The sequence below is a fragment of the Lagopus muta genome, chromosome 7 (genome assembly GCF_023343835.1).
Source record: "Lagopus muta isolate bLagMut1 chromosome 7, bLagMut1 primary, whole genome shotgun sequence".
NCBI classification, from domain to species: domain Eukaryota; kingdom Metazoa; phylum Chordata; class Aves; order Galliformes; family Phasianidae; genus Lagopus; species Lagopus muta.
Genome location: NC_064439.1, coordinates 932,663 through 960,306, shown reverse-complemented (window position 1 = coordinate 960,306; position 27,644 = coordinate 932,663). Strand labels below are relative to the sequence as shown.

At 55.0% G+C, this 27,644-nt stretch overlaps 2 protein-coding genes across 3 annotated transcripts in view; both read right to left on the bottom strand.

Moving 5' to 3' along the window:
* LOC125696381 (SREBF chaperone) overlaps positions 1-331 on the bottom strand; it is a 49,288-nt gene extending 48,957 nt beyond the window's left edge. Inside the window, exon 1 of the mRNA XM_048951907.1 lies at positions 229-331. The gene's annotated coding sequence lies outside the window, so the exon portion shown is untranslated. The remainder of the gene's footprint in view (positions 1-228) is intronic.
* Positions 332-4,321: 3,990 nt separating this feature from the next.
* On the bottom strand, positions 4,322-21,347 carry ELP6 (elongator acetyltransferase complex subunit 6). 2 transcript variants are annotated; one of them, XM_048951949.1, is made up of 7 exons: positions 20,066-20,179; positions 16,611-16,689; positions 15,142-15,212; positions 9,462-9,589; positions 7,799-7,991; positions 5,622-5,768; positions 4,322-5,049 (listed from the first exon to the last, which is right to left on the bottom strand). In XM_048951949.1, exons 1-7 carry the CDS (start codon positions 20,117-20,119, stop codon positions 4,924-4,926), a joined length of 798 nt encoding a protein of 265 aa, XP_048807906.1. In that variant the 5' UTR covers positions 20,120-20,179; the 3' UTR covers positions 4,322-4,923. The 2 variants fall into 2 exon arrangements, with proteins under 2 accessions (XP_048807906.1, XP_048807905.1); XM_048951948.1 differs by lacking the exon at positions 4,322-5,049 and having other exon boundaries at positions 5,657-7,991; positions 20,066-21,347.
* Between the last annotated feature and the right edge of the window lie 6,297 nt (positions 21,348-27,644).

Genomic DNA, 27,644 nt, shown 5'->3' with positions numbered 1-27,644 from the left:
CACAATGCTCCATACAAGATTAATGCAGCTTTTACCAACAAAACTCAACTCTCCTCCTCTCACAGAAGCACAGAATGGCCTGGGTTGCAAAGGACCACAGTAACCACGTAATTCCAGCCCCCTGCTGTGTGCAGGGTCGCCAACCACCAGACCAGGCTGCCCAGAGCCACATCCAGCCTGGATCCTCTCTTCATTCATCACTGCTCCCTCGCATCAGCTGTAACTCACTGTTCAATGGGCAGGAGCCTCAGAATTCCATGCTCTTCCCAAGGGAATCCAGTTGTGCAGAAAACGCAGCGGCCATCCCGAAACGTCAGCGCTGTGTGGTCACCTGAGGACACAAAGCACACCCTGAGGACACAAAGCACACCCTGAGGACACAAAGCACACCCTGAGGACATCACCCCCATGCTCTGACCCTCCCCTCCTTTTTGGAATTTGGGCTGAGAAATAACATCTCACCGACTCGGCAGCTGAGGGCTGTGCTGCAGAACTTCCTCGTGTTCCTTAAAACCCTCATTTCAACGCACCATGCCAGCACAGGGCAGCAAGAGGAAAGAGCACAGCAGCCCCAGTGTAACCGCAGGTGGGAAGGGCTGACCCCCAAGGTGGCTGTGGATGCCCCAGCCCTGCAGGCATTCAAGGCCAGGCTGGATGTGGCTCTGGGCAGCCTGGGCTGCTGGTTGGCGACCTGCACGCAGCAGGGGTTGGAGCTGGATGAGCATCGTGCTCCTTTGCAACCCAGGCCGTTCTGTGATTCTATGTCACCCCCCCCTCCACTCCATTAAGCTGCACTGTAGACAGGTGAGTATTTCTGCTCATCAACCTGTACCTGTTGTACTGTTCAATACCTTTACTAATGAAAGAAGATTAAGGTGAATTCTCTAAGCACAGTTACAAGAACTTTAAGAACTGACATGCCTAGCAATCCACCGGATAAACCAACAGCAAGTAAGCACAGCTCTCCGCGGAGAACACTTGTCACATTTCACTCATCACTCAGACTCTGGCACTTCAACACTACTTTAATGCTCCTGAGAGGAAAAAAAGAAAAACCACTATGGATCCTTTGCTCTTTTGTGCCATTTGTATGCTTGATTCTCATCTGGAGAGACAGCCAGCACAGCACCACTGTCAGTGGGCTCAGAGCTGTCCTAATGGCAGCCTGGCCTCTGCCTTGCATAGGTAACCCAGGGTGTATCACAGCTGTATGTGAAACCTATGGCAGTTACAGCAGCAAAGAGCTCATGGCACAGCTAAAAGGAAGCTTCACTTTCTACAGGGAGGCTCTGAGAAAAGAGCTGAGGGTTATTTTGGTGTTAAGGCCACAGCTCTGTCCTGGCTGTAGGACCAACACACCAACACTTGTGTGAGGATGCAGATTGCTCAGCTTCAGCCCAACCTCAGGAATCACAGAACGGCCTGGGTTGCAAAGGAGCACGATGCTCATCCAGCTCCAACCCCTGCTGTGTGCAGGTCACCAACCAGCAGCCCAGGCTGCCCAGAGCCACATCCAGCCTGGCCTTGAATGCCTGCAGGGATGGGGCATCCACAGCCTCCTTGGACAACCTGTGCCAGTGCCTCACCACCCTCTGGCTCAAAAACTTCCTCCTCATATCCAACCCAAACCTCCCCTGTCTCACTTTAAAACCATTCCCCTTGTCCCATCACCATCCACCCTCACAAACAGCCGTTCCCCCTCCTGTTTATCCGCTCCCTTCAAGCACTGAAGGCCACCATGAGGTCTCCCACAGCCTTCTCTTTTCCGAGCTCAACAAGCCCAGTTCCCTCAACCTTTCCTCAAGCAGAGCTGCTCCAGCCCTCTGAGCACCTCAGTGCCCCTCTGGACCCGCTCCAAGAGCTCTGTGCCTTTCTTGTGCTGGGAGCCCCAGGCCTGGATGCAGCGCTGCAGATGCGGTCTTACAAGAGCCGATAGAGGGGGACGATCACCTCCCTGTCCCTGCTGGCCGCCCCTTTTTCATTGCATCCCAGAACACAGCTGGCCTTCCGGGCTGCCATCACAATCTACTGCCTCATATCCAGCTTCTGTTCCACCAGGACCCCCCAAGCCCTTCTCTCAGGACGTTCTTCCCGCAGCCCCTACGAACACCTGCCATTAAACACACGGAGCTGGGACACCCGCGCTCCGCAGCGCTCTGCCGCACGGAGCTCCGCCACGCCGCATCGGCGCTCAGCGGGGCCGCGGGGCAGCGCGCGCCTCACGCAGGGCAGCGGCGCGCAGAGCCGAGCAGCGAGCGGCACGGCACGATGCGCTGCAGCCCCGCACGGACCTTTGTTCTCCCCCCGCCCGCCCCCTCCCCTCGGCCGCCATTTATCGCCCCTCGGCCGCACCCCCGGGCCCGCCCCGACCGCGGCGGCCCTCAACCCCTGCGATCCCCGAGAACAGAGGAGAAAAATCGCTCCGAGGGGATAAAAGCGGTCGGGGCGGGGCCGCGGGGCCGCACGCGGTAACGGGGCGCTCCGGGAGCGGCGGCGCCTCCGCTCCGCTCCGCACCTCACGGCCTCCGCTGCTCCGCCGCGGGTCCGGCCGGCCGCTTCTCAGCGGGAACGCGCAGAACGCCTTTCCTTCCTTCCTTCCTTCCTTCCTTCTTTCCTTCTTTCCTTCTTCCTTTCCTTCCTCCCTTCCTTACCGGCGCCGTACCCGCGGTTTTCCTTCCCCGTCCCGGCCGTTCCGTCCCTTTACTTTCCCCCAATCCTCCCCTCGCGCTTTCCGCCGCGCTCCGCCCGCCCCCTCGGCGCCGTTTCCCGGCTCGATCGCGCATGCGCGACCCCCGTGGCCACGCCTCCTTCAGCGCGCCGCGCGGTTGTGCCTCGGTTGGCCCCGCCCCCTTCCGCCTGGACACGCCCCCTATGGGCGGGGCTGCCGGAAGCCACGTGAGAGCGTAGAAGCGGCGCGCCGGGAGCACGTGGAGCGGGGCTGCGGAACGGAGTGCGCGGGGCTGCGGGCAGCTCCGGGGGGAAGGGAAGAGCGGATCGGGAGGGGGACCGGGAAGGGCCCCGCAGCAGCTCCATGGTTTGGAGACAGATCAGGCACGGGTAGGGCAGCACGATGATGTTTGGGCTTGGCTGTGCTGCTGCCCAGGCATCCCGCGTCCCGCTGGAACCGCCGCTGCCCGGCCAAGGCCAGAGGGACCCCGCCTGGTTCATCAACCGCGCTGCTTAAACACGGCCCTGGCTGACAAACAAAGAGCCACTCGCAGCAGTGACCCTGAGCACGCAGATGTTGGCTGTCCCTGCACAAGGCCGCGGTGTTCTGCCCTCGGTTGCATCCGTACTCTTGGCTTTCCCACAGCGTCAGCTCTGCAGCAAGGTCTCGCTTCAGCCGTGGATGCGCCAAGTTTTGTGGCTCAGCAAAGCTACGAGATCGGCCTCCAGCTTCCACATGCCAAGGGCAGGTGGGGGATCTGGGAAACACCGGGTTCAGACCTTGCTGCAAACCAGGAGCCACCATGGCTGTCAGCAATCACCACAATCGCTTTTGCTGCGTGGCAGAAGTGAGGCATGCTGAAATAGCAGGCTGCAGCTGCTGCTAGGAAACAGCTATCAGAGTAAAGCTGGTTCGGAAAGGCTTTGCTCCTTTGGGCACAGCACTGCTGTGACAACAGCCCAGAGCCTGGGGACGCACGGCACGGCTCTGCGACATTCACAGGGCGCCCGTCCCAGGGCTGTGCTGCCCTGAACCAGCTCTGTGCAGCCTCCAGCAGCTCCTTGCTTTGCTGCACACCTCAGTGGCACGCCAGCAAAAGCCACCAGCAGTGAGGTGTGCCGACCATATCACCATTTCAGAAGAGAGAAAGGAGGGAAACAGAGCCCTAGAGCAGGGATGTCTGGGTTTCTGTTCGAGGGGAAGCTCGTCACACGGGCACTGCTTCAATCAGACATCACTGCAGGCCATTGCAGGGGAATTCAGGCCGTGCCTTTGGTTGGTGCTGCAGCAGACGGTCATACACCAGCCAAGCCTGAGGAGCCCTGCCACCGAAGGAGCCTCCAGAACAGAGCCCAGGGTTCATCCCACAGCCCAACACATCTATTCCCCATCACCACCATCACGGGGATGTTCCTAACAACCTGCTGCAGAACAGTAACAGCCACATACTGCCTGTATCCTTTATCTAATTAAAATGAGCGGCCACGAGCCCCTAATAACACTTCATGACACGAACTGGTAGGTCATAAAGCATCAGTGGTTGTGATCTGGATGCAGTGATAGATGCAGGCTGATGTGCAAACGCTGCCTGCACAAGGACAAGCTGGAGAAGTCACTGAAGAGACACACATAGGCACAGGGGTTTTATATTAAAGGGGGAAAGTAACAAAAAGCAAGGAACCCAAACGAGGCGGCCTCCAAGTCTTACATCAGCAAGGAGAGCAGCTATATACAGAGCCACGGATTGTTTAATTCTGCGTCAACTGGGAGTTGAGCAAATCTCTCCCATGCCAGAGCTGGAAGAAAGGTAAGAATTGCAACACGTTCCCAAGCCATCCCTGCCTCCGCCCTCTCTGTGTCATCTCTTTAAATGCAGGGTGGAGCAGCCAAGCACAACCGGAAAAGGTGAGGCATGCCCAGCCCTCAGGGCACGCCCCCTGCCTGTGCAGACCTGCTGCCAGGCACATCCAGCCCAGTTGGTTCTCGGTGGCCTTGTGTGTTGGGAACGGCTGGGATGACAAAGGGATCAACAAGCTGTTGACAAGCTGATGCCCTTGTCTGCATGCAGTTCGAGATGCTTTGAGGCTTCCCTCCTAGGCCACATTGCTGCACAGCTCCTGGAAGGCGCTGAGGAAGCAAGCAGGCTGGTTTTGCAGCGTGTCCGATCTGTAGGTACCAATCTATAGGTTCCAACCCATCAGCACCGGTTCTCCTCATGCTGCAGTGCTCTCACAGCTCTGTGTGGTGTCACTGCATCACAGGACAGCAGCTGACAGCCCTCTAGCAAAAAAGGAGACGTTCTTGTCCTGGATCTTGTATTGGTAGATCTGGATGACGTCCTTCTCTGTTGACTCCAAGGACAGTCTCTTAATTATTTTAATCTGCAAACGGAAAGAAACAGGAATGTCATCCCTTGGGATGCCACAGTCACAGCATCCTCACCCCCTGCCCCTCCATGCTACCCTTACAAAACCACTGTTACAGAAGCATCACGCAGTGCTGCAGGCAGCTCACCCTCGTGGCAGCCCCTAACGAGAGGCCAGCAGCAGCCAGCAGCACAGCTGCGACCCCAGCCCAGGAGAAACGACCACAGCTACAGCCAGGATCCGTGCACGTGGTGCTTTGGGGAAGCTTCCCAAGAACCAGATCTTATTCCTGTGCCACCACCTTGGTGGAGGACACAGCCTGCACTGTGATGCTGCACAAACCTCACCCATCCTCCAGGAATGGGAAGCGTGCAGGATGTCACCGAAACATCCCCAGACAAATCCTGCAGGAGCCTGGGTGTCCTAGCAGGTCCCAGTGACTGCAGCAAGGCTGTGTTAGTCCTTAGCCATGCTGTAGACCAGGCTAATCCTGGAGCATCCTGCAGGGCAGACAGAGCACGTCCCCACACTGTCAATTCTGTGTGACATTGCCATGTGCCACCCCCCAGTGCCCCGTCGTGCCTTACCTCCCCATGAACATCCTTGCAGAAGCCAGTTGCCAGCCCCTCCACCCACAGGATCAGGTTGCTGTGATGACACAGGGAGGTCACCACCAGCTTGTTCTCCTCATCCTCTGAATCCTCGCTGCCGTGAACCAGCACCACAATGTTCCCCTGCAATGACAACAGCTGGCAGTGCTGAGCCTCTCGTTGGCTCCAAGTCACTCCAGGTGAGGCCAGGCAGGGAGCAACAGGAGCTTGTGTCCAAGTGCCCTGCCAGTAAAGCCACTCAAACATCTGCCAGCATGCCAGCCGGTGCTCAACCGAAACCCACTGGGAAAATCAACATGAGGCATGTATCACAGAATCACAGAACGACTTTGGTTAGAAGGGACCTTAAAGCCCATCCTTTTCCAGCTCTGCAGTGGGCTGCCCTTCCCATCTCAGGCTGCTCAGGGCCCAGCCAAGGCCTCAGGCACCTCCAGGGATGGGACACCCACACTTCCCTGGGCAGCAGTGGCAGGGCCTCACTGCTCCCTGAGTAGTTTACCCCTCACATCTAATCTAAATCTCCCTTCTTTTAGTTTAAAGCCATTTCCCCTTTCTTATCCCTATCTGCCCATGTAAAAAGTCTCTCTCTCTTCTGTTCATAAGCTCCCTTTAAGCACTGGAAGGCCGCAGTGAGGTCCTCCCTCGAGCCTGCTCTTCCCCAGGCTGAACACCCCCAGCCTGTCTTTATAGGGGAGATGCTCATTCTCTGAGCATCCTCGTGGCCTCCTTTGGACCCTCTCCAACAGCTCTGCATCTTTCTGGGTTGGGGTCCCAGCTCTGCACGCAGATGGGGTCCCATGAGGGCAGAGCAGAGGCCAATCCCCTCCCTGCCCACTGCCACCCCTCTGCTGATGCAGCCCAGGACACTGTTGGCACTCTGGGCTGTGAGCACACACTGCTGCCTCGTGTTGAGCTTTGTACCACCAGAACCCCCAAGTCCTTCTCTACAGAGCTGCTCTGAGTTCTTCTCCCATCCATACTTATATCTGGGACTGCCCTGACCCAAGGGCAGCACCTTGCACCTGGCCTTCTTGAAGACATACACACATCTCTGAAATAGCTTGGTGTGTGCATGTGTACAGATCTGTATACACACAAACACACACATCTGTAGTATCTGCAGACGTATCTAGACTAAAAATACATGCAGCCTTTGTTACAAGCTATCTAGCTAAACCTGTCTGTCAGGCCATGCAAACAGCAGCTCTCTGGATGAATTCAGAACAGCTAAATAAAGACACAGCTGAGCGGCTGCAGCCAGAGCTGTGCTTCCAAACCTTCTCAGCTCCTGAAGAGCTCCCCAGTGCAACACCACCACCATTAACCATATCCCAGGAGCCTCTGCCTCAGCACAGGCAGCTCACTGTGGACTTAAAATAACATCCAATTCTCAAACAAGTAAAATGTACTTTAAAGCTTCAGAACATCTTGGACAGAAATAGAAACCTGTTAGCAAAATTTACCTTTTTTTTCCTTTTTTCCAGCTGCTTTGATGGTAAGTATTCCCAGCAAGCAGAACATCCCCTGTCAGCATTTACAGCTCAAACACCCCAGCAACATGTGAAGCGCAGGGTAACAAAACCTGACACCATCTACTTTATTTCTCACTCAAGCAAAGAGAGAAGTGGCTGAGGTGGTGGATGCTGCAGTGTAAACAGCAAAGGATGGATGTGATTAATGATTTTTGGCTGTGATGCTTCCAGGACGAGCGCATCGCCAGGGAGATTGTTGTAGAATTGCCACATCGTCACATGCCCTCAGAAAGCAGCTGGTGCAAAACTGCTGGAAGCAGAGAGCCACGTCCCCTCCACCCCAGGAGCCGAGCAGACCTTCAGCTACGTCCCCAGCTCGTCAGCCCCTTGTCACCTTAGAAATGTTTCCTCCTGCATGCACACAAACACGGCTGTGAGCAGACATCTCTGAAGTGCCACAGCTTGAAAAAAGCAGTGCGTTCCACCCCAGAGCCCTGCTCTGCACAGCACCTCCTGGAAACCAGTTGCAAAGGTACCCCGGGGACTCATGCAACTCCCCAGGAAGGGCCATGGAGCGAAGGTCTGAACTTCCCGCAGAGACAAAGCCTTCTGCACTTCTACTGTGCACAGGGGAACAAAGAGAAAGCCAGGCTTTGCTTCTGTGTGCAGAGGGAGCAGTACCTTGAGCTGAGAGCACACCACCATTCTGCAGTAGTGGATGAAGTCCAGCACGTCCACTGGCGCAGCACCCAGGCTGAGCAGCACGCTGAGGTCATCCACCAGCAGCACCCGGCCCTTCCAGCAGTCGCTGTCAGTGGGCGTCAGGGACGTCCGGACAAAGTGAAACAGGTCCTTGAGGTTGGAAACGCTCCCACTGGAAGGGAAAGAGGAGATCTCGAGGGGCTGCCATCACCCAGATCACGGCATCACAGAATGGTTGGGTTGGGAGGGATCCCAAGGATCACGAAGCTCCAACCCCCCACCAATGCAGGGCCACCAACCTCCCCATTTCACAGCAGCCCAGGCTGCCCAGGGCCCCATCCAACCTGGCCTCCAACACCTCCAGGGATGGACGGGGCATCACAGCCTCTCTGGGCAGCTGTTCCAGCCCCTCACTGCTCTCACAGCACACAACTTCCCCTCACATCCAACCTCCAGCTGCCCTCCCTCAGCTCCAAACCATTTCCCCTTGTCCTGCTGATGTCCCACTGAGCATCACTGACCCAACAAAGGCAATGCCAGCCTGCAGCACCCCTACTGCCATGACATCCCTCAGGTCAAAGAATCACAGACTGGTTGGGCTGGAAGGGACCTGACAGACCATCTGTTTCCAAACCCTGCCATGGACTGCTTGTCCCCAACCAGATCAGGCCGCCCAGGGCCCCATCCAGCCCTGCCTTGAGTGCTGCCAGGGATGGGGCACCCACCCTATGCCAGGGCCTCACTGCCCTCTGGTTAAAGAACCTCTCCTAACGCCCAACCTCGATCTCCCAGATCCAGAGGTTACCTGCAGTCAATGCTCCTCGCTTCTGTGTGCATAGGGAAATCCTCATACCTTGCTCAAGGGATATGCCATGCTGCAGCAACACCCACAAGCCACATCCCAAAAGTTATGGGATCCCACAGCACAGGGCCTTACAAGGTTTCACTGCCTGCCCTGAGCCTCTCCTCTAGCATGCTCCCCTCGAGGTGGTTACCTTTCAGGTGCTCTCAGTGCATTTTGCTGCCCCACAGCACTTTCCACATGCCCACCATCCCATAGCAGGGAGTCCCTGTGCCTGAAGGGGCACCAGGTTCGCTGCTCTTGCTTTGTGTGTGCTGCTGTTCCTCCGTGACAGGAGGGAGTGACTCCTCTCCTCCATGCAGGGTTTGGTACACTTTTATCAAGTCGTCAGGAACATGGAAAAGTGCAGTGGGCACAAAAAGGAAACCAACACGGCCAGATCAGCACTGTGCTCTAACGGCTTGGATGGAGTTTTATTGGAGACAAGCCTGCTGAGAGCTGGAATAAATTTTCTGTAGCCCTGTAGCACACTAAGCAATGAGGATGGGGCGAGAAATTGCTCCAAAATGCTGAAGAGGACAGAACCCCTCCCTGAGCAGCAGAGAGGGGCAGGGAAGGACAAGCACAACATGCACGTTTTGGTATTTCCCTTACCAAGCGCAGTGCACACCTGCTGAGCCCTTGGGCCCTGCAGGGAAGCTGAAAAGGGGCCTGGCCTCAGCTCATGCTGCTCTCCATGTTGGGTGGAGGGGCAGGAGATGTGAGAACCCAGAGTTGAAATGCTCAGCATGCTCAGCCCCAACAGAACCACCTCTGCCTCCTCCAGCTGGATGGGTTTACCTTATAAATTGAAGAGGACTGGGCTGTCCTGACCGCTCCTCCTCCCCAAACACGAGGTCAAGGCAGGACTTGAGGCCTTCCAAAAAGACAAGCTGCCCCTGTTCCTTGGCAGCTGTTAGACTGATCCCCTAGAGAGAGGAAAACATTATGTTGCAGAGCAAACTGCTTTGGAGGAAGGGTACAAACAGAACCAAGCAGATCAACAGACTATTTTTATATCAAGTCCCATCAAAATGTGCTAATAAAGTCACTGCCTGAATGACTCCTGCACAGTGGCTGTAAAAGGAGGAGAAAAAACTGAGACGGGGGAGGTTTAGGTTGGATATGAGGAGGAAGTTGAGCCAGAGGATGGTGAGGCATTGGAACAGGTTGCCCAAGGAGGCTGTGGATGCCCCATCCCTGCAGGCATTCAAGGCCAGGCTGGATGTGGCTCTGGGCAGCCTGGGCTGCTGGTTGGCGACCTGCACACAGCAGGGCTTGGAGCTGGATGAGCATCGTGCTGCTTTGCAACCCAGGCCGTTCTGTGATTCTATGATAAACAAGCAGTGGGGTTTGGGGTGCTCAAATGAACTGGAATCACTCCTGGGAAAACAGCAGCATCACTGCTGCCCAGCATGAGAAAATAATTCTTGCTCAGAGTCAGGGAGAATATAGGCATGGGGTATTAGCAGGGAGCAATTTCTTCATCTTCCTTTCTTGGCAGGTGAAAGCTAATGGTTTTTATTATCTTCACATCACTGATGTGGCAACACTGACAGCCTGGCACTGGCAGCTCCTCAGCACAGCCCACGCACACGAGCAAGGTGCGGTCCGGAAGAAGCCAAGGCCAGGCACTGACACCCACACAGCACAGCTCCCAGGGAAAGCAGCCTCAGCATCCACCTGGGGCCAAGATCTCCCAGAATCATACAATCATTCAGGTTGGAAAAGACCTCTGAGGTCACCGAGTTCAACCCCAGCCCATCCCCACCATGCCCACTGACCCTGTCATCACATGCCACATCTCCAAGGCTCTCAAGCACTCCAGAGGCAGCAGCTCCACCACCTCCCTGGGCATCCTGTGCCAATCTCCTGCTCTACCTTGAGAGCCAAGCACAGGGCACATCCAGCACCTCCAGGACCGACAAAGAAAGCCCTGGCAGAGCTGCAGCAGATTCATACAGAAGATCCTGAATGGAGATCCCAGCTGGAGACACAGTTCACAAAACAGCTCCTCGTCCTTTTTTCTTTTTTTTTAATCATCAAGGGCAACTTTTGGCAATTCTGTTGTTCCTTAGCTTACTGGTAACTGCACCAGTTTGGCTTTGTGGAGAAAATGTAGTACTTTGTGTAACCATCAAGATACATCACACAGCTCACCGTGGTCAAACCGCCAGTTTCCCTGTGGGAAGAAGCATGAGTTTGCTTGGCTGTGCAGCGTGGGCTGCTTCCCACATTTCACAACGGACTGTAATCTCTTCAAATGGAGCTGGGGAGCGTTAGCACAAAGCCTCTGGAAATGGGGCTGTTGTGCAAGGCAGCAGGTAGTTGGCCAAAATGGCGAGACGTGGTTAACTAAGAGTTCAGGAAGCTTTAGCTCAGCGCAGGGTTGCTCAAGAGGCAAAAGTAGGGAGACAGAGGCTGGGAAGCAGCTGTGAGCACCTGATGGAGCTGTGCACATCCCTGCTCACTGCAGGGGAGCCGGACTAGGTGGCCTTTCCAACTCAAATGACTCCACAATTCTAACCAGAAACAAGGATCCTGAGAGAGCAGATCACTGGGACAAGGATCCCTGCAGGTGGGCAGAGTTGGTACCAGCCCAACTCCCCCCTTTGCTTTATAGAGGTTTTCCAAGTGACACCCATGAGCTCTTTGCTCACACACAAAGGAGATGCACAAAGCCACATGTCCACTTCTGCCTCCCGATTCCCACCCCATATCCCACCTGCCAGACCCTCCTGTTACTCTGACATCAACCCATAAGAGCCAGCATTTCACCTCCTCCTCCTCCTTTTTTTTTTAATTCTTAGTAGATTGGAAAGCTACAGCCCAGACATCTAATCAATGCCACATACCAACACGAGGCTGCTTTGGGAGCGTGGCATTTCCACACAAGCACCCCAAGAGAGAGAAGGTCTGAGTAGATAAGGAAGAAGCCCCTTCCAGGAGATTAACCCCCAGCCCTGCAAGGCTTATCAGTGGCCACATGTTTGCTGCTGATGATAGGAATGACAGATTTACACCACATTTCTTCTCTTTGCTGAAGCTCTCAGGGGAGCATCCGTCAGGGCACGTGGGCTTCAGGCACAGGAATTCAGCTTCTGCAGGTGATAATTACCCACTAAAACCCTGATGGGAAGCAGGGCAGGAGTGCAGAGCTAGCACTAGCCTCCTAGGCAATAATAAGGCCACACCATGGAACAATCCCTCGCCAAGAACACAAGAGCTTTATGCAGCAGGAATGTGGATCAGCTGGCAAATACCTGACATGCCACAAAGCAGGGCTGTGCTGCAGGGCGGCTGCAGGAACAGGCTCACTGATCCCCTGTTGGACGTCTGGAGCTCACAGGACTCAGGCTCATCGTTAAGTGCTTTGCCAAAGCAGCACCTGAAGTCACTCTTCATGTTGGTCACCCAGAAATGGAGTTTTGCTTTGCTCTGTGCACATGCAAACTGTGTACTTCAAACAGAATGGCTCAGGTCGGAAGGGACTTCAAAAGAGCATTTATAGTTCCAGCCTCCCAGTTCAGCTGTTTCCCTAGCAGAGCAGCAAGGAACCATCATCTCCTCCTTGAAACACTTGGCAGCTCAGCTCTAGGACAGCAAGGCCCGCCTGGACAACAGAGGAAGGAGCCAGGAGAGCTCAAAGGTGATGGAAAATGAACCCAAAATAGCCAATGGCATCTGCTTGAGTGCCAGCAGGATCAGAGGCACTAAAACGTCCTTGCTGCAGGGCCACAGTGCCGAGCAGCATGCGTTACCAACCCTGAAAGCCCTCATTATCTCACAGCACCGCGCTCCATCACCACGCACAGACATTATCTCTGGCAATCTGTCACTCATCGATCCAGCCCAGAAATGCCTCCGAGATCGCAGTCTGGGGAGATTGGAACCAACAGCTTCCCAACAAGGCACAGCTGCAGAGCCTGCAATGCTTCTGGGCAGGCAGCACCTGCAGGGTCCCAGCAGCCTGCAGCCATGACATTCCTCCAAACCAAACCTGCTGCTTGCTGTCGGCCACTTCATAATGGAAAGCAAACTATCCGCAGGAGAGAAGGAATGATGGAGCACGTGAGGCAGCTCCATTAAGCTCCATCAGCTCCAACGGCGGATGGCACCGCGGTACAAAGTGCGAGTCTGTGATCAGGCACTCATCCAAGGTCTCCTCTCCAGCATGTGTACCCTCAGGGGACAGCAGGGGCGAGCAGGCAACGTCCTTGGGTCTGCAACCTCAGCGCTGGGAATGGGGAGCAGGCAAGAGGGAGGCCACATGGAAATAAATATGTTTTTCCTTCAAAACAAATCAAACCTTGGACAAGTGAGAGTGGGAACACCAGCTGGTAGGCTGCCCTCGTGTCATTAGTCCTGCTGCAGTTCTCTAGAAGGTCATGACAAACAACATTAACGTTAACTGTCCCTTCAATTAAGTGTGGATCCACAAACGAAGGGTGGAATTTGAAAAAAAAGAAAGTGTGAGGACAGCACTGCGAGGCAGCACAGGCACAAAATCCCAGGGAAACTGCATTTAGCTAAGCTGTGAGGGTCTGATGAGACCTGGCAGCACTGCTGGGAAGCAGCAACACCACCAGGTGCTACAAGGACTGCAAGGTAGCACTGTAAAGCCTGCATCATACTTCAGCAGCACACTCTCTGGGGAGGTCAGAGCACGCTTTCCAGCCTGGCAACGACAGCCAGGTTCTCAGCTTGCACTGAAATCTGTAGGCACTGTGATAGAAAAGAGTCAATCCTAGAACCACAGACTGGCTTGGGTTGCAAAGCACCTTAAAGCCCACCAGGCCTCAGTCCTTGCCACCAGCAGGGACATCTCCCACAGCCCAGGTGCTCACAGCTCACATCCCAGCTTTGGGCATCGCTGGCTTGTTTGACTGCAGCCCTTCATTAGCACATAACCTTCTGCTAGAAAGGAATGCTATGGGAGATTGAACCCATGGAGCCAATGCTGCAGCTCAGCAGCCTTTTCCAACAGATCTGTCCCCCTGCAGCTCACCCAGCCAACACAGTGAGCCCAGGTCCACAGCTTCCCAGTGAGGAAGAGGCGCTAGGCAGGGACCAGCTGGGTGTTTGCAGCACGCAGCACCTCGTAGCAGCACGGCTCTGCTCACAGCAGTGCCTGAGACCAGGGCTTGCTGCAGCAGTGACATCCCAGCTGCCTCCAGCAGGCATCTACAGCAGCACAGCCAGACTGTAAAGAGAGACAGCTCCCAACATCAAGTCTCCAGTCGTAAACAGGCCTGAGTGAAACCACTCTGCTAAAACAGAGTAACAGAGCCTGCCGTGATCATCTGGGAAAAGGGTTAAAGCAAAGCTCTTACAGAAATGCAGATACAAATAAGTGACAACAGAACCACTGACTGCTTTAAAGAATTCACACCAATCGCACACACACAGACCTGCAAAGTTATAATAAGAGTGATTCAGAGACCTGAAACCAACAGGACAGGGTCAGCTCACTGCTGTAGGCAAATGTAATCCCTTCCCTCAACTCCCCCAGCAAACTGCATTGTTCTTCTTATCACTCCTTCACAAGAGTAATCTTTGTGTTGGAAGCATCAGACAGCAAAGCACTTTGATTTGCATTGCACATGGGCTCCAGCTAATCCTTCTGTTCTCCCACTTCTCAGACTCTCCCACCAGAGAGATGACACCACCACCTATTAAAAGCACACGCTGGAGCTGTGTAATGGGAAATTTCACCATCTTCAGGAACACACCAGCAAATATGATTCTGCTTTTAGTGCAGCCAAGGTTCCCATACTGAACAGCCGAATCTCCAACCCACATTTCCTCCTCTGGGAAATGCTCTGCAGGGGAAATGCACGCTCAGTACCTGACCGAGAGTTAAAGCTTCACATCAAAATGCTGTTTGCTCAGTCCATCTTAGTTAACTTAAGTCTGAGCCCTCAGGCCATTTATCTCCTCCTGACAGAAGGTGAAAACTGAGTATTAAAAATAAAACCAGCTGTCTAGCATTAGAGTGAGGAACAGACCATCACTGCACCTGGCTCCTCAGTACCTTCTCTGCAAGCTGAAGCACTGCTGAGCAGAACAGAGCAGGGTGAGTGCAATCCCTTCAGCTCTGGGAGGTCACCTGGATTTTGCACCCAGAGCATTCTATGGCTGTAAGAGAGCTCTCCACAAAAGCTGAGAGATGCATTTCAACCCACAGGTGAGAGGGGTGCTCTGACACTGGGAATGGCCTTGGTTCTTAGCGTCCTCATTCTGTGGTACGTGTAATCCTTCCCTGATTTGCCATGGGAAGGAAATTGGTGCTTGTGGTTTCTCAGATGGCTCAGACCCATGTCTTTGCCCAGAGGCCAGAAGCAGCACACAGGCACCCTCTGAATGTACCTGGACACAGATACCAGAGGGCTTTCCTCCCCAGAGCACCACTGAAACTGCATCCACAGGTGTGGGCTTGTCTACAGGGCCCGCAGTTACCAACCTGTGCCAGGAGACTTACCAGCTTCTGTGCTACAATGTTATAGTGACTGAAGGACTGGACCAGGGCCAGGAAGCAAACCTTACAGCCAGCTGGGGAAGAAGACAAAAGACACATTGTTATTACTTCACTTGTAAACTGCCATTATTGCGGCACATAAATCACAGCAGCCAGGCCATAAATCTGCCTGCAAAGGCCTTGAAGGGAGGAAGGTGTAGGCAGCCTCTCACTTGCTCATAGCTTGAAATGGAACAGAATGGCTCTCCATTCTTACCTTTCTATGGGTTTTCCATTCTTGCTTTTCTTTGAGCTTTCCAATTTAGTGAAAGCTGTAGCCAGGTTAAAAATAAACAGAAGGAACAAGAAAGAGATGACAAAGAAAAATTAGAAAGCCTCTTTTCTGTCCCATTCCATTCTGCCCAGGGATCTCCCTGCATTGTTTGTTGGTACAACTGCAAGGAGGCCAACGGCCGACCATGACACGAATTACTGAAATCACAGGCCTGCCAAGAGTCCCTGTTTTGGCTCTCCCAGGGCAAGTGACCTTATCTGCAAACACACACAAAGAACCAGCAATTTTCACAAAGATATCTCACTAGAACATGATTTTGGAAAACCCAGCGCATGACAACCTGGCCTTGTGCTTTGGTTCAGACCCAAAGCGGCGCGGCTGCTTCTCCCTGCCAGAGTGCAGGACACAGATCACAAGTGGCAAGGTCTGTGGCCTTAGATTACGAGCAGCAAGGTCTGCGGTGCCAGCTGGGCCTTCCCAAATGTTTTGAGCACCAGCTGGGCACTGGGTCAAGGGCAGGATGGTGCTGAAGTTCGGCATGGCAGGCTGTAAAGGAGCACTGCCCCCCATCCGGCTCCCGCTGCTCACTCCCTGCTCAGCCCATGCCTTCCTGCAGTGCCTCTCTGTTCAGCAAATCAAGGAAACCAAACCTTAGAAATGATGAAGCTGCAGCTGAGGAGGTGGCAGTTGTGGGGGAGCACACACAGCACCACGAGCAAAATTTCACTCTGCACAGGTTTACCAGCAGAGAACTGGAGTCTGCGAGTCGGGTGGCTGCTCCACAGAGGCCGATAGGTTATTTGGGGCTGGGAGGTCAGCAGCAGAGCAATGAGGCAGCTTGCCAGCAACTCTGTTTGTTTGTTTACTCACTGCTATCTTATCTATCTGCCGGTTGTTCCTGATAGTTACAAAACGTTGTGAAATGTTCAGTAACAAAGGACCCACACATGGCAGCTCTCCCTTAGATGCCCAAGTGATTTACGGCCTTCACTGTGCAATGACATCACTGCACAGAGACGAAGGGCTCGAGAGCAAGGCCTAGGAACAAGTCAGGACTGGGAGCCAGAAGCCCTGCATGATGGGAGGATGCCCTGCTCCCCTCAGAATCAGCTCTTGCAGAAACACTTTGTGGAGAAGGAACTTCCAAGGAGCAGGTGAGGACAAACCCCTGCCTTGCAGAGTCCTGCTGCTCACCCACCTCTGAGGTAGAAGGAGAGGAAGTGGTGCACCAAGAAGCTGCCATCCGTTCTGCTGTCTCGCAGCAGTGTGAATTTACCCTGGAAAAGAAGCAGCAAAGAAACTTCAAAGCGGGTTAAGATGAGGGTATGAACAGCTCCTGGCTCTGTGCCTTGGGAGACGATGCCTGCAGCCAGGGGAGGCTCTGCAGGTACAGAAGTTGGACTCTATGATACCTAGGGGTCTCTTCCAACTCTGGTTATTCCATAGTTCTATGGCACCAGAGGAGGAAGGGCGCAGGCAGCACCTCAGCCACCATCAGGCTCACTGAGACATGCCACGTTCAGAGCAGGAAGCCTCAGCATCTCAATGTGTTTACAGGAGCAGAACCCTGCACAAAGTACACTACCTTGTTCTGATCGGGCAGGAAATGAATTCACTTCATCAGTGCACACTTGTTATCAGCACTAGACTCATCAAGGCATTTGTTTCCATTAAAATGTCAGTTGAGATTTTCCTCTAATCAGTACAAAACATAAATGGGTTGCTTTTAATCACTAAACTTATCATTGCTTTTTTTTTTTTCAATTTATTACAAGAAAAAAAAAAGCTCTTTGCAGCAACAAGCAATCTGCCCATAGGTGATTTGTAAGGCATCTATCAGTTAACACCCCCATGCATAACGTGTTGTAAAGAGCTGCTAACAGAATGACAAACATTCAGTCCGTCTGCAGGGAATGCAAAATGAAGTTTAGGGTACAGAAATGCTGCTCTGCCCCAGCCAGAGAGCACTTTTCCACCCAAAGCAGAGTGGAGGCACCACCCAGTGAGAGGCTCACAGGGATGTCAGTATTGTAAGCCTAGAGCGGTCTCAGGATCAGCACAAGATCCTCATTTCTGTGTTCAGCCCCTCCACGAGCTCCTCTCATCCCCTGGGACTCTCCTGCACACTGTGAGTCTGAATGCAGCCCCTCTTCCCCTCCTTGCTCACAGTGAAGTGAAGCCTGCCTGCTTGGAAGGCTGTGCGCTTTGCTACCGCATGCTGTGCGGGACTCGGTGGGATGCTGTCATGGAGTGCACATGTGATTTACCTCCTTCAGAACTTCCAGTTACTGACCTTCAGTCTCAATGATTCTCACTTTGCTGTCGCACTGCAGCTGCTCAGTACTCAAAACTCTCCATTTCTGATGTTTCCATGCCCAGCTAGCGAGTGATAGGAATGTCTGAACCGTGCACCTCCTGCACTGCTGGCTTTGCACCCAGGACTCCTGGAAATACCAGAGTCCTGCCTGCCTTCCACCCAGTCCACACACCCTTCCCGAGCCCAGGAAGACGCTGCTCAGCATGTCTGTAGCACTTCAAGGGAAAGACTCCTGCAGCGCCTTCTCCTTCTGTCTGCCCAGCACTCTGCTTTCACACTCTGTCCACCTGCAGGCTACAGAGCAGAAGCTGCAGCTACGTGTTAGAAACTGCCAACATCGACTGGCAGGGCAGCGGCAGGAGTGACAGCATTTGGTGGTGACATGTCAGTACACCCACAAAGGCAGCAGCTTCTTCCACCTCCCAGCCCGGCAGTCAGTTCTTTGAAAAATCACAGAACTGTAGAATCATCACGTTTGGAAAAGGCCTTTCAGATGGCTGTGTCCCACTGTCAGCTCCACCATGCCCGCTGACCATGCCCCCAAGTGCCACATCTCTACGGTCCCTGACCACCTCCAGGGATGGTGATTCCACCACCTCCCTAGGCACCGTGCCAGTGCCTGAGCATTCTTTTGGAGGAGAAATTCTTCCTAACACCCAACGTGAAATGGCACAGGCTTAACCGCAGACATGCAGAAACGATACGGCAGAGAAGGGAAAAGGAGACCTGCAAAGGGCTGATGCTTTTTAAGAAGGATTTCTGGCCTGCATTCGTAGCCCAAGAGTGGCAGGACGTCCAAGTGGGTGGATGGAATTCCATGTTCTCAGCTGATGGAAGGAGGAAAGAGCCAACACAAATCTGAGTCTTCGGTTCAGCACTGCTTCCAGGTTCTGCCCACGCTGCCACATCAAAACTCAGGATTTTGAGGCATAACCTCCTTCTGCTCTGCTGAATTCCCGTCCTGCACCTGCGTTCATTGAGTCCATCTGCTGGCGTCACACAGCATTATCTAACAATTAAACCCTATATCTATGAGCAGTGTCCCAGTGCTCCATGAGCTCCAGCAGCTCAGGGCAGTGCCTGCTGCCCTGGGGAGCTGCTCCATGCCCACTATCCTGTGGGGCACAGCCTTTCCCTCATACCCCCCCACCCCCCACTTCCCAACCCTCCCTGACAGCTCCATGCTGTTTCCTTGGGTCCTGTTGCTGTCATAGAGAGCAAAGCTGCCCCTTTGCTCCCTGTGAGGATCTGTAGAGCCATGAGGGGCTGTAGGGCACCATGAGGCCTCACCTCAGCCTCATTTGCTCTGGGCTGAACAAGCAAGACGTAATGGCCTCAGGCTGCACCAGGGGACGATCAGGTTGGATGCTGGGAGCAGTTTCTTCTCCAAAGAGCATTTGAGTGCTGGCACAGCTGCCCAGGGGTGGGAGATCACCATCCCCAGAGGTGTTCAAGAACTGTGGGGATGTGGCACTGGGAGACGTGGGCAGTGGGCATAGTGGAGGTGAGCTGACAGCTGGACATGATGATCTTAGAGGTTTCTTCCAAACTTAATGACTGTGGGACTCTAAACCCAGGGACCTCACATGTTCTCTCCTCAAAGTCTTCACTCCTTCAGGGTGTGGGGTGACAGACCCCAAACACCCCATAGCAGCTATGGGGAACTCCATGGGTTCTGCAGCTGTACAAAAAAAATGGCCCCTCCAAATATACAATTTTATTGCCTAACATAGCACGTATCAGGAAATACATCCCATTCTCTGTAACACGTGGAGGTGTTTTCTTAACGTTTGACCCAAACGTGCCACAGCTCCACACGGAGCTCAGCAACCACAGCTCAGCACCAAAACTGCAGGGACAAAACACTTCCATGCAGCCTCCTAAAGGAACAGAAACTTTTTCTGCCCAGAGATGCGATGGATGCTCCAACCCTGCAGACTTCCAAGGCTGGATCAGGCCTTGAGCAACCTGATGGAGCTGTGCTGTCCCTGTGCACGGCAGGGGAGCTGGACTAGATGGCCCTCACAGCTCCCATCCAGCTCTAAGTTCTCCCCGGAGGGACAACGCTTTCACATCCCCTCCTTTTGCTCCGTCCGCCCCACAGATCCCAACGAGCTCCGTGAAGGGCCGTTCCCTCCTCATGGCGCCACGGCCGCAGCCCGCCCGTACTACAGCTCCCAGCGTGCCCCGCGCCGCCGCCTTCCCGCCTTCCCGCCTTCCAGACTTCCCACCTTCCAGACTTCCCGCCTTCCTGCCTTCCCGCCCCACAGCCCACCGCCTACCGCCCCCTTTCCGCCTCCCCGCGCCCCCGCCGCCTTCCCGCCTCCCGCCCTCACCGTGTCCGGGCGCTGCGGGGCGGCGTCCAGCAGCTCGTTCAACTCCTGCAGCATGGCGGCTGTGTGTGCGCGCGTAGTGAGTGGGGGGAGCGACCAGAGCCGCGCATGCGCCGGGAGGGGCCGCCTTCTCGCTGCCAGCCCCCCCACACCTCCGCCATGTTGTCCTGGTGGGCGCGCGGAGGGGGCGCGCTGAGAGGCGCTGTGAGGGACTGAGGGGATGCACTGAGGGACACGCTGAGGACAGAGGGGCAAAGTGAAGGCTTACACTGAGGGGACGCACTGAGGGACTGAGAGAATCCCTTGAGGGGCATCCTGAGGGCTGCCCTCAGGACAGAGGGACGTACTGAGGGGACACGCTGAGGAGACAGTGGAAGGCTGAGGGGACCCGCTGAGGGGCAGGGACACGAGTACGTCTCTGCTGTAGGAAGGGCCCTTCGCTCTGTTCCAACCCAAACATTCGCTTATTCTGCGATCCCCACCTCCCCCTGCTGGCAGCGCTGTCCGCGCCGCAGCCCGGACGCCCTTTGCCCGCGGGCTGCGGCTGCTCAGAAAGCTGAGCTGCACCCGGGTTCGGGGCTGCCAGCCTTGTTGCAGCAGGGATTGGAACCGGGTGGTCTTGGAGGTGCTTTCTGTCCAACCATTCTGTGGTCCTGTGACTCAGCAACACTCCTGGGGCTCAGCGCTGGGGCCTCCGGCTGGGCTCTTCATGGAGCAACATGGAGCTGTGTCATGGAGCAGTGCCTCACGTCATGAGGCAGCGCCTTGTGTCACAGAGCAGCATCCCGTGCCATGGACCAGCATCCCATGTCATGGAGCAGTACCCTGTGCCATAGAGCAGCACCTCACCACATAGCACCAACCCACACCGTGGAGCAGCACCCCATGCCATGGACCAGTGCCTCACACCATGGGACAGTGCCTTGTGTCGTAGGGCAGCGCCCTGTGCTGTGGACCAGCATCCCATGTCATGGAGGAGCACCCTGTGCAGAAGAGCAGCACCCCACAGCATAAAGCAGCATGCCATGTCATGGACCAACACACTGCACCATGGAGCATCTCCCTGTGCCGTGGACCAACATCCCATGTCATGGAGCAGCAGCCTGTGCCGTAGAGCAGCACCCCAGATCACAGAGCAACACCCCACACCGTGGAGCAGCACCCTGTCATGGAGCAGCCCCCCACACCATGGAGCAGCACCCTGTGCCATGGACCAGCACCCTTGTGGTCACTACCCATGGTGTTCTGTGGCACGCTGCCTTTTTGGGGAAGGCTCTCTGAGTTTCTTAATGTTTCTGACCAGCTTACCATCACATCCAGGCACTGCTGAGCTGTCATTTGGCTCTCAAAGACAGAGCAGTGGCAGCTCCCTGCTTTGCTGAGTGGTAACAGCTAATTTACAGCCAGCAAGCATGAACATCTGAACTGCGTGGAGCTATTTTTTGCCTGAATTTGCATTGTTTTTTCAGCACTTTTCCATGTTATTCCCTTGCCTTTGCTTTTGTAACTTTATTGTGCTGTAAGTGAGGACTGCAGGCTGAGGGAGGTGTGCAGGCCCAGCGTGTGCCCCGTGCTGCCTCATCTGCTGTGAGCATTAGGGGGCATCCAACGATGCTGATAAATGGGCAATGCTGCACGGCAGTGAGGGAACACACGGCACAGCACAGTGCTCAAAAAAACACAGATTGTCCCCATTGAAAGCTTATGAGGGGCTCAGAGGGGTGATTGATGGGAGAAGGGAACGGATCCATGGAAGAGAGGTGTTCTGAGGGCTGTCACCAGCTCAGGGGGTGCCTGAGATGCACATTTTTGGGGCGTAGGAAAGGAGATTTGGGACCACGAGCAGCCTTAGCTCCAGGCTTCTCCCATCTTCTGATGTGGATATTTGCTGCAGTGAGAGGGTGGGCTGGCAGAGGTCTGACTGAATCACTGCAGCTGTTCTCTGTTCTTTATTTCCAGTGTTCACACATGCAGTATCTGTAAAATGTTGGCATGCACCAGGTGAGCCCAGAGCCCCAGATATCCGCCTGCAACCCCTCCCTGCTGTGTCAGCCTCTGCCTCCTGCCTCCCACCCAGTGACCGAGCTGGGAAAGTGCTTTCTCCCTTCCCTCCAATGGCTCTGCTTCAGGAAAAGCTTGAGCTGAAACCTTCCATCTCTTTGCTTTCATTTTCCAACCCTTTCCCAGAGCTGGGAACCTGGTCTGGTCTCGGTTTCTCTCCCCGCAGCACTTCCCTTCGGGAGCTGCAGAACCCTCGGTGCCATGTGAACGAAATGTAAAATCTCATCTTTTTCTCTTTGCAGAGGGAAGAGGAGCAGAGACGCATGCAAAGTGCAGCTGTGTCTCTCAAAACACCTCTTGTCCTTCTTAATGTATTCCTTCGCACATTCCATGACCGCGCAAAGGCAGCGAGGATTTCGCCGTTGGAACTGTTGCCCCTTCCCTCCCGTCTGCTCCGCGCTTATCTGCAGCACTTACAATGCAGCAGACCTCGTGAGTGGAGCGCAGAGGAGCCATATGGCATCCATAGGTAACAATGCTGCTGACAACTGAGCTGTGTGCTACGTGAGACCACCAGCAAAAAAGCAATTTGTGACCAACAGCAGGAAAAAAAAACAACCCACAACTAAATAAAACAATCAATCTTGCAGTGTTTGAGGTGATTCCCAAGAGTGTGGCTAGGAAGGATAACTAAAAGCAGTGAGCTTCTTGGTGTGAGTGGAAAACTGCCTTTGGGGAGAGGCGCTTTGATTTACCTCCCTCGATTGTGGCTGCTGCAGCAAACTGCCCACAGTGCCACCACCCGGGATGTCCCCGTCCCTTTGGACTGCAATCGAACTGGGGTGCGAGCGTTCCCATGCCTGCAGATAGCGCCGTGGCCACTGGTCGGATGCTAAAGGCGTTAGTAACGCTTTGAGCCACAAAAGATCATTAGTGCAAGGCCAGAAGAGGTTAATGAGAGAGCAGCTGTTGGGCTGGCTCAATGCTGGGGCGACAAAAGGAAAGGCAGAGTGTCCCCTGAGCTGGGGGGGGTCAGCCCTTCCGACACGGCCAAAAGCAGCTGGAGGAATAATGGATGAGCGGAGCCAGGTGCTGGGTTGCTCCGAAGCAATGCGGTGAGCCGACACCGTGATGGGGTGCTGCCACTGCTGCAGAAATGCTGCCCCACGCGCCCATCCTCACCCCTGTAGGGAAAAAATGGGGAAAAGTGCTGGCAAACCGGCTGCTCCTTGTCACATCAGCACGGCGTGAATTCTCGATGTGAGTGTTCCAGCTTGCAAATGAGCAGGAATCACAGAGCCGGCTGCAGCCAGCTCCCAGTGCAATGCATCACTGCTGGGCTCGCCTCTCCGCAGCGCCAGCTGGAAATGGGGCACAGGACCTCGCTGTCTGCCTCAGAGCTGGGTCTGAAATGCACAGACAGACGTGGAGAAGCAGCAGCAGCACACCTGCACCTTCCCAGTGCCTTCAGCTCAGCAGCGAGTGGGAAAAGCACTGCGGGTGAAGCCAAGTCCTGCAGGGATTTGCACAGCCGCTCCCTGGGGCGGCCGTGGTAAACACAGACAGTTAATAGGAAAGGCAGAGATCGTTATTCTTTCCTTTACAGAAATCTTCCTGCCTGTTCATCTGCACATTTACACGTCTCTCCCTCTGCGCACACAGCAGATGTAGGAGGAAATGCCACAGAACTGCGTTGTGCCCCCGGCCGAGAGCAGGAGAGCCGGTGAGGACGGAGGGGAAGGGCTGACATTTCTGATCAGCCGAGCACCAGGCTGCAGGGACACGGCGAGGTCGTGCAGCACCTGCTGCCAGGAGGGATCAGCTCACCCGAACACCTGCTGGCAGACGTCGGCCCGCCCTGCTCCCAGGATGCTGCTGCGCCACAGCCCTGCTGGGTGTCCCTCCCAGCCCCTCAGCCCCCTCTGCTCATGTCAGAGCCACGCATCCCTTGCTACTTTTAACCGTGACTTGTTTGTGACCGCCTGTGGCCATGAGGAAGAATATACTGCATTCATAAAGCGAGCAAAAGAATATATTGTTTTGATTCAATTTTCAGGTCACCTTTACAATTCACGTTGCTGTTTGGAAGCAAGCTGCCTGCTGGCTCTCCAGGAGGCCCTTTTCCAGCAGAGACTGAAGATCCCCAGGAGCCACACCGAAAGCGGCGGGGATGTGGCAGCAAAACCATCCCAGCGGGAGCTGCTGCGATGTGAGCGCTGCTGTGAGCAAAGGGGGAGCAGCAGCTCCCAGCACTGAGCATCACAGGCAGGCAAAAGCACCCAGTCCCATCCCTGAGGCTCTCTGAGCACGCTGCTCCAGCTGGGCTCTCTGCCCTTCGCATCCACCTTCATCCTTCTCCTTTACACCTCTCCTTAGCCTCGCCCAGCTCCTTTCCTCACGTTGCCCCATGCTGCCTTCCTCCCTGCAGCTCCTCTTTCTCATCCTCCCTTCTTTGTCATAGAATCATCGAAACAGAACCATTCAGGTTGGAGAAGTCCTCCCAGACACCCACTGCCCACATCCCCACAGCTCTGGAACACCCCAGGATGGTGACCCCCATCCCTGGGCATCTATGCCAGCACCTGGTCCTCCCTTTTCCTCCCTTCTTGCCCTTCCTTCCCCTGTTGCTGACGGATCTCTCCCATGTCTCCATTTCTCTGTCCTCTCCTGTATATAGAATCACCAAAAAGGTCAGAAGACACCTCTGAGCTCACCAGTCCAACCCCAACCCATCCCCACCATGCCCACCCTCCACGTCCCTCAGTGCCACATCTACCCTTAAGAATTCCACCTCTCTCGCCCTGAATCTCCAGTCCTGCTTCACCCCTCAGAAGCAGGAGCAGAATTTCCTCCTCTTCTCCCCAGTCCTCCCCAAAATGCCCAGTTTCCCTCTCTCTGAGCACCCAGTGCTACTGGTGCGCTGAGCCGCTGCCCGCCGCGCCAGCCGGGATCCTCTCTGCCTCTTTGTGCTCCTCTCCCCAACAGATTGCCTCCATCTGCCGTCTCTTGCCTTGCAGTTAAATCGTGAGCTCTCTGAAGCGAGAGCCGTGCTGCCATGCTGCATTTTTGTCTCACCTACAGAAAGGAGATCTTCCCTCGAAGGTGCTTCTGCAAAATGGCTTCTAATTAATGCAATAACGGAGAATAGGAGGCAGCAGTCTGAGCAACGCTCGGAGAACGTCGTGTTGAGAACTGAGAGCATGGATTGAGAAACGAGGGGGAGCGAAAGAAGCACAAAGGCAGGTGCAAAGTGCAAAGCAGACATTTTCAAAAGACTTTTATTTTTAATACACTGGGAACCTGAAATGCTGGGGCCCTTTTGTGGCAGCCGTCCTTCCCCACCACCCCAACACGCCGTCCCCTGCTCCTCCCCCAGTGCTGCTCACTATTTCCATCTCAGTGTTGCCGTGGCCCTTCTGATCCCCCCTCATGCCTGTGCTCTCCCATAGCCGTCCCTGGTAATCTGACCCAGTTCCCACTTTCTCTAAACCTTTTTTTCAAGCTGCAGCTCAGCACAGAGCTTGTGGTGTAGCCAAGCTGCTTCCCACTGCACTTCCTTTTGGGATCTCTCGTAGCGGTGCTGTTCACATCGCTTCTTTGAAGAGCTGCCAGTTTCCTTCTTCCCTTCACCTTTAGCCGTGCCTCCCATCACAGCTTTCACAGCATTCCTCTGCGTTTCTCAGCCCGCCTTCCTGGGGTCCTCGTCCTCCATTACCTCCCTGTGTCGGCCACGGCCGTGGTGGCTCCCACCTCCCACCTTCAGCCCCCTCCATCTTCTGACTTTGTCTCCATTCTGCCCCTGTCCCAGCAGAACCAGGACCAGCCCCAGTACCACCAGCACCGGTCCCAGTAAGACCAGGACCAACAGCAGCCCCGGCAGCATGGAACGCACCAAGAACTGGGCTGCTGTGGTGGAGCCATCACGAGACCCAGCCGGCATCCACAAACACACGCACAGCTGTTCTTCCCCATGCTGAGCGTTGTACAGTTCACCCAGCTAAGAGGATTTTGCCTTTCTCCTCTCTCTAAACCCGCTGCAGGTTCAGTGTAATACTGGGCCTGCTCCTGCTGCGCTGAGGCTGAGAGCAGTGGGGGAAGCGGTGCCATTTCCCCCCATGCTGACATCCCACGCTCTGCAGCACCGCCTGGGGCTCCCATTGCACCCTGCAAGCCAAGATCTGGCCCAGCCTTGGTGGGAGGCAGGAGGACTGTATGGGACACACGTCCTCCCCAGCGTGTCTTAGTGTCACTGGGAGCTGCGTGGAGGTGGATGAGGTCCCACAGCTCCCAGGGGCAGAATCATAGAATCACAATTCCCGAGTTGGAAGAGACCCGTGGAGATCATCGAGTCCTGACTCCAAAAGGAACCACCCGGAAATCAGACCAGAAATGAGTCTGATGAGAGGAGTTGGCTTTGGGATCGGCTCCACATGCGCGACCTCCTTATCCTGGACATCACTAGGGCTGCTTTGTCTCAGGCAGCCCAAGAGAAGAAAGGGTCCTTGTCCTGGGGACAAACTCCCATCCCAGTACGTGTCCACAGGAGAAAATGGGACAGCAGAGGGACGAGGACAAACACGGTGCTCGTGCCAATCCTCTGCGCCAGGGCTGCTCCCCTCCCTGCCAGCCAACCAAGCATTTCATCTAATAGCCGTCCCCCGCCCCGCTGTATAAAGGCAATTTGAGTGAGGCTCTGCGTGTGAGAGGAGGCAAATTCCTCCGTGGAGCCACGAAATCAGACGGAGCCTGGGGCTGCCCCTGCTCTGTGCGGACATCACCGTGCTCCTCCGTTCTCCAGTGAGTGCAGAGCTGACAGCACGAGGGAAACTGAGGCACAACGAGGGATGCAGAGCCCCAAGTGAGATGGGTTTCTGGGGGTATGAGATGGGGAGGGGAAGTTGGGGCTCCATGAAGGAAATGGGGGTGTGCGATTAATTGCTTTGTTTCCTCTCTCCTGAGGTCCCATCAGTGCCACCAAAGGAATTTCCGAAGTGAAGGCACTGCTGGGAGCTGCAGTGTGTGTGGAAAATGGGATTCCCCGTGGGTCTGAGCTGCCTGGGGAGTGAATTCCTGCTGGGGACATAAGGCTGCCATCCCCTCCAGCATCCTGCAAGCAGGTGGGGACAGACAGTGGTGACAGCGCCGGCACTCAGGGCAGGGACAGAGAGTGTGGTGGGGATGATGGGCACAGCACCATGAGCCACATCTCACAGGGGGACCCTGCGCTGGGATGGGATGCGGATGGGGTTGGGACAGGGATTGGGATGGGGACAGAGATGGGCACAAGGATGGGGATGGGGACAGGGATTGGGATGGGGACAGGGATGAGACAGGGACAAGGATGAGGAATGGGGTGGGGATGGGAACAGAGATGGGGATGGGGACAGAGCCCAGGCATTGGACCGATGTCCTCACTGTCCCATGGCTCCAGTGGGGCACCTGGCAGAGCTGGGGTGTACATGGCCACACGGGGACAGGGAGGGGCCGGGTGACATCTTGCCGTTTGGGGCTGGGGCTGACGGACAGGGAGAGTGCAGGCACTGGCAAGAGGCTTAACTTAAAAAAAAAAAAAAAGGTTTTA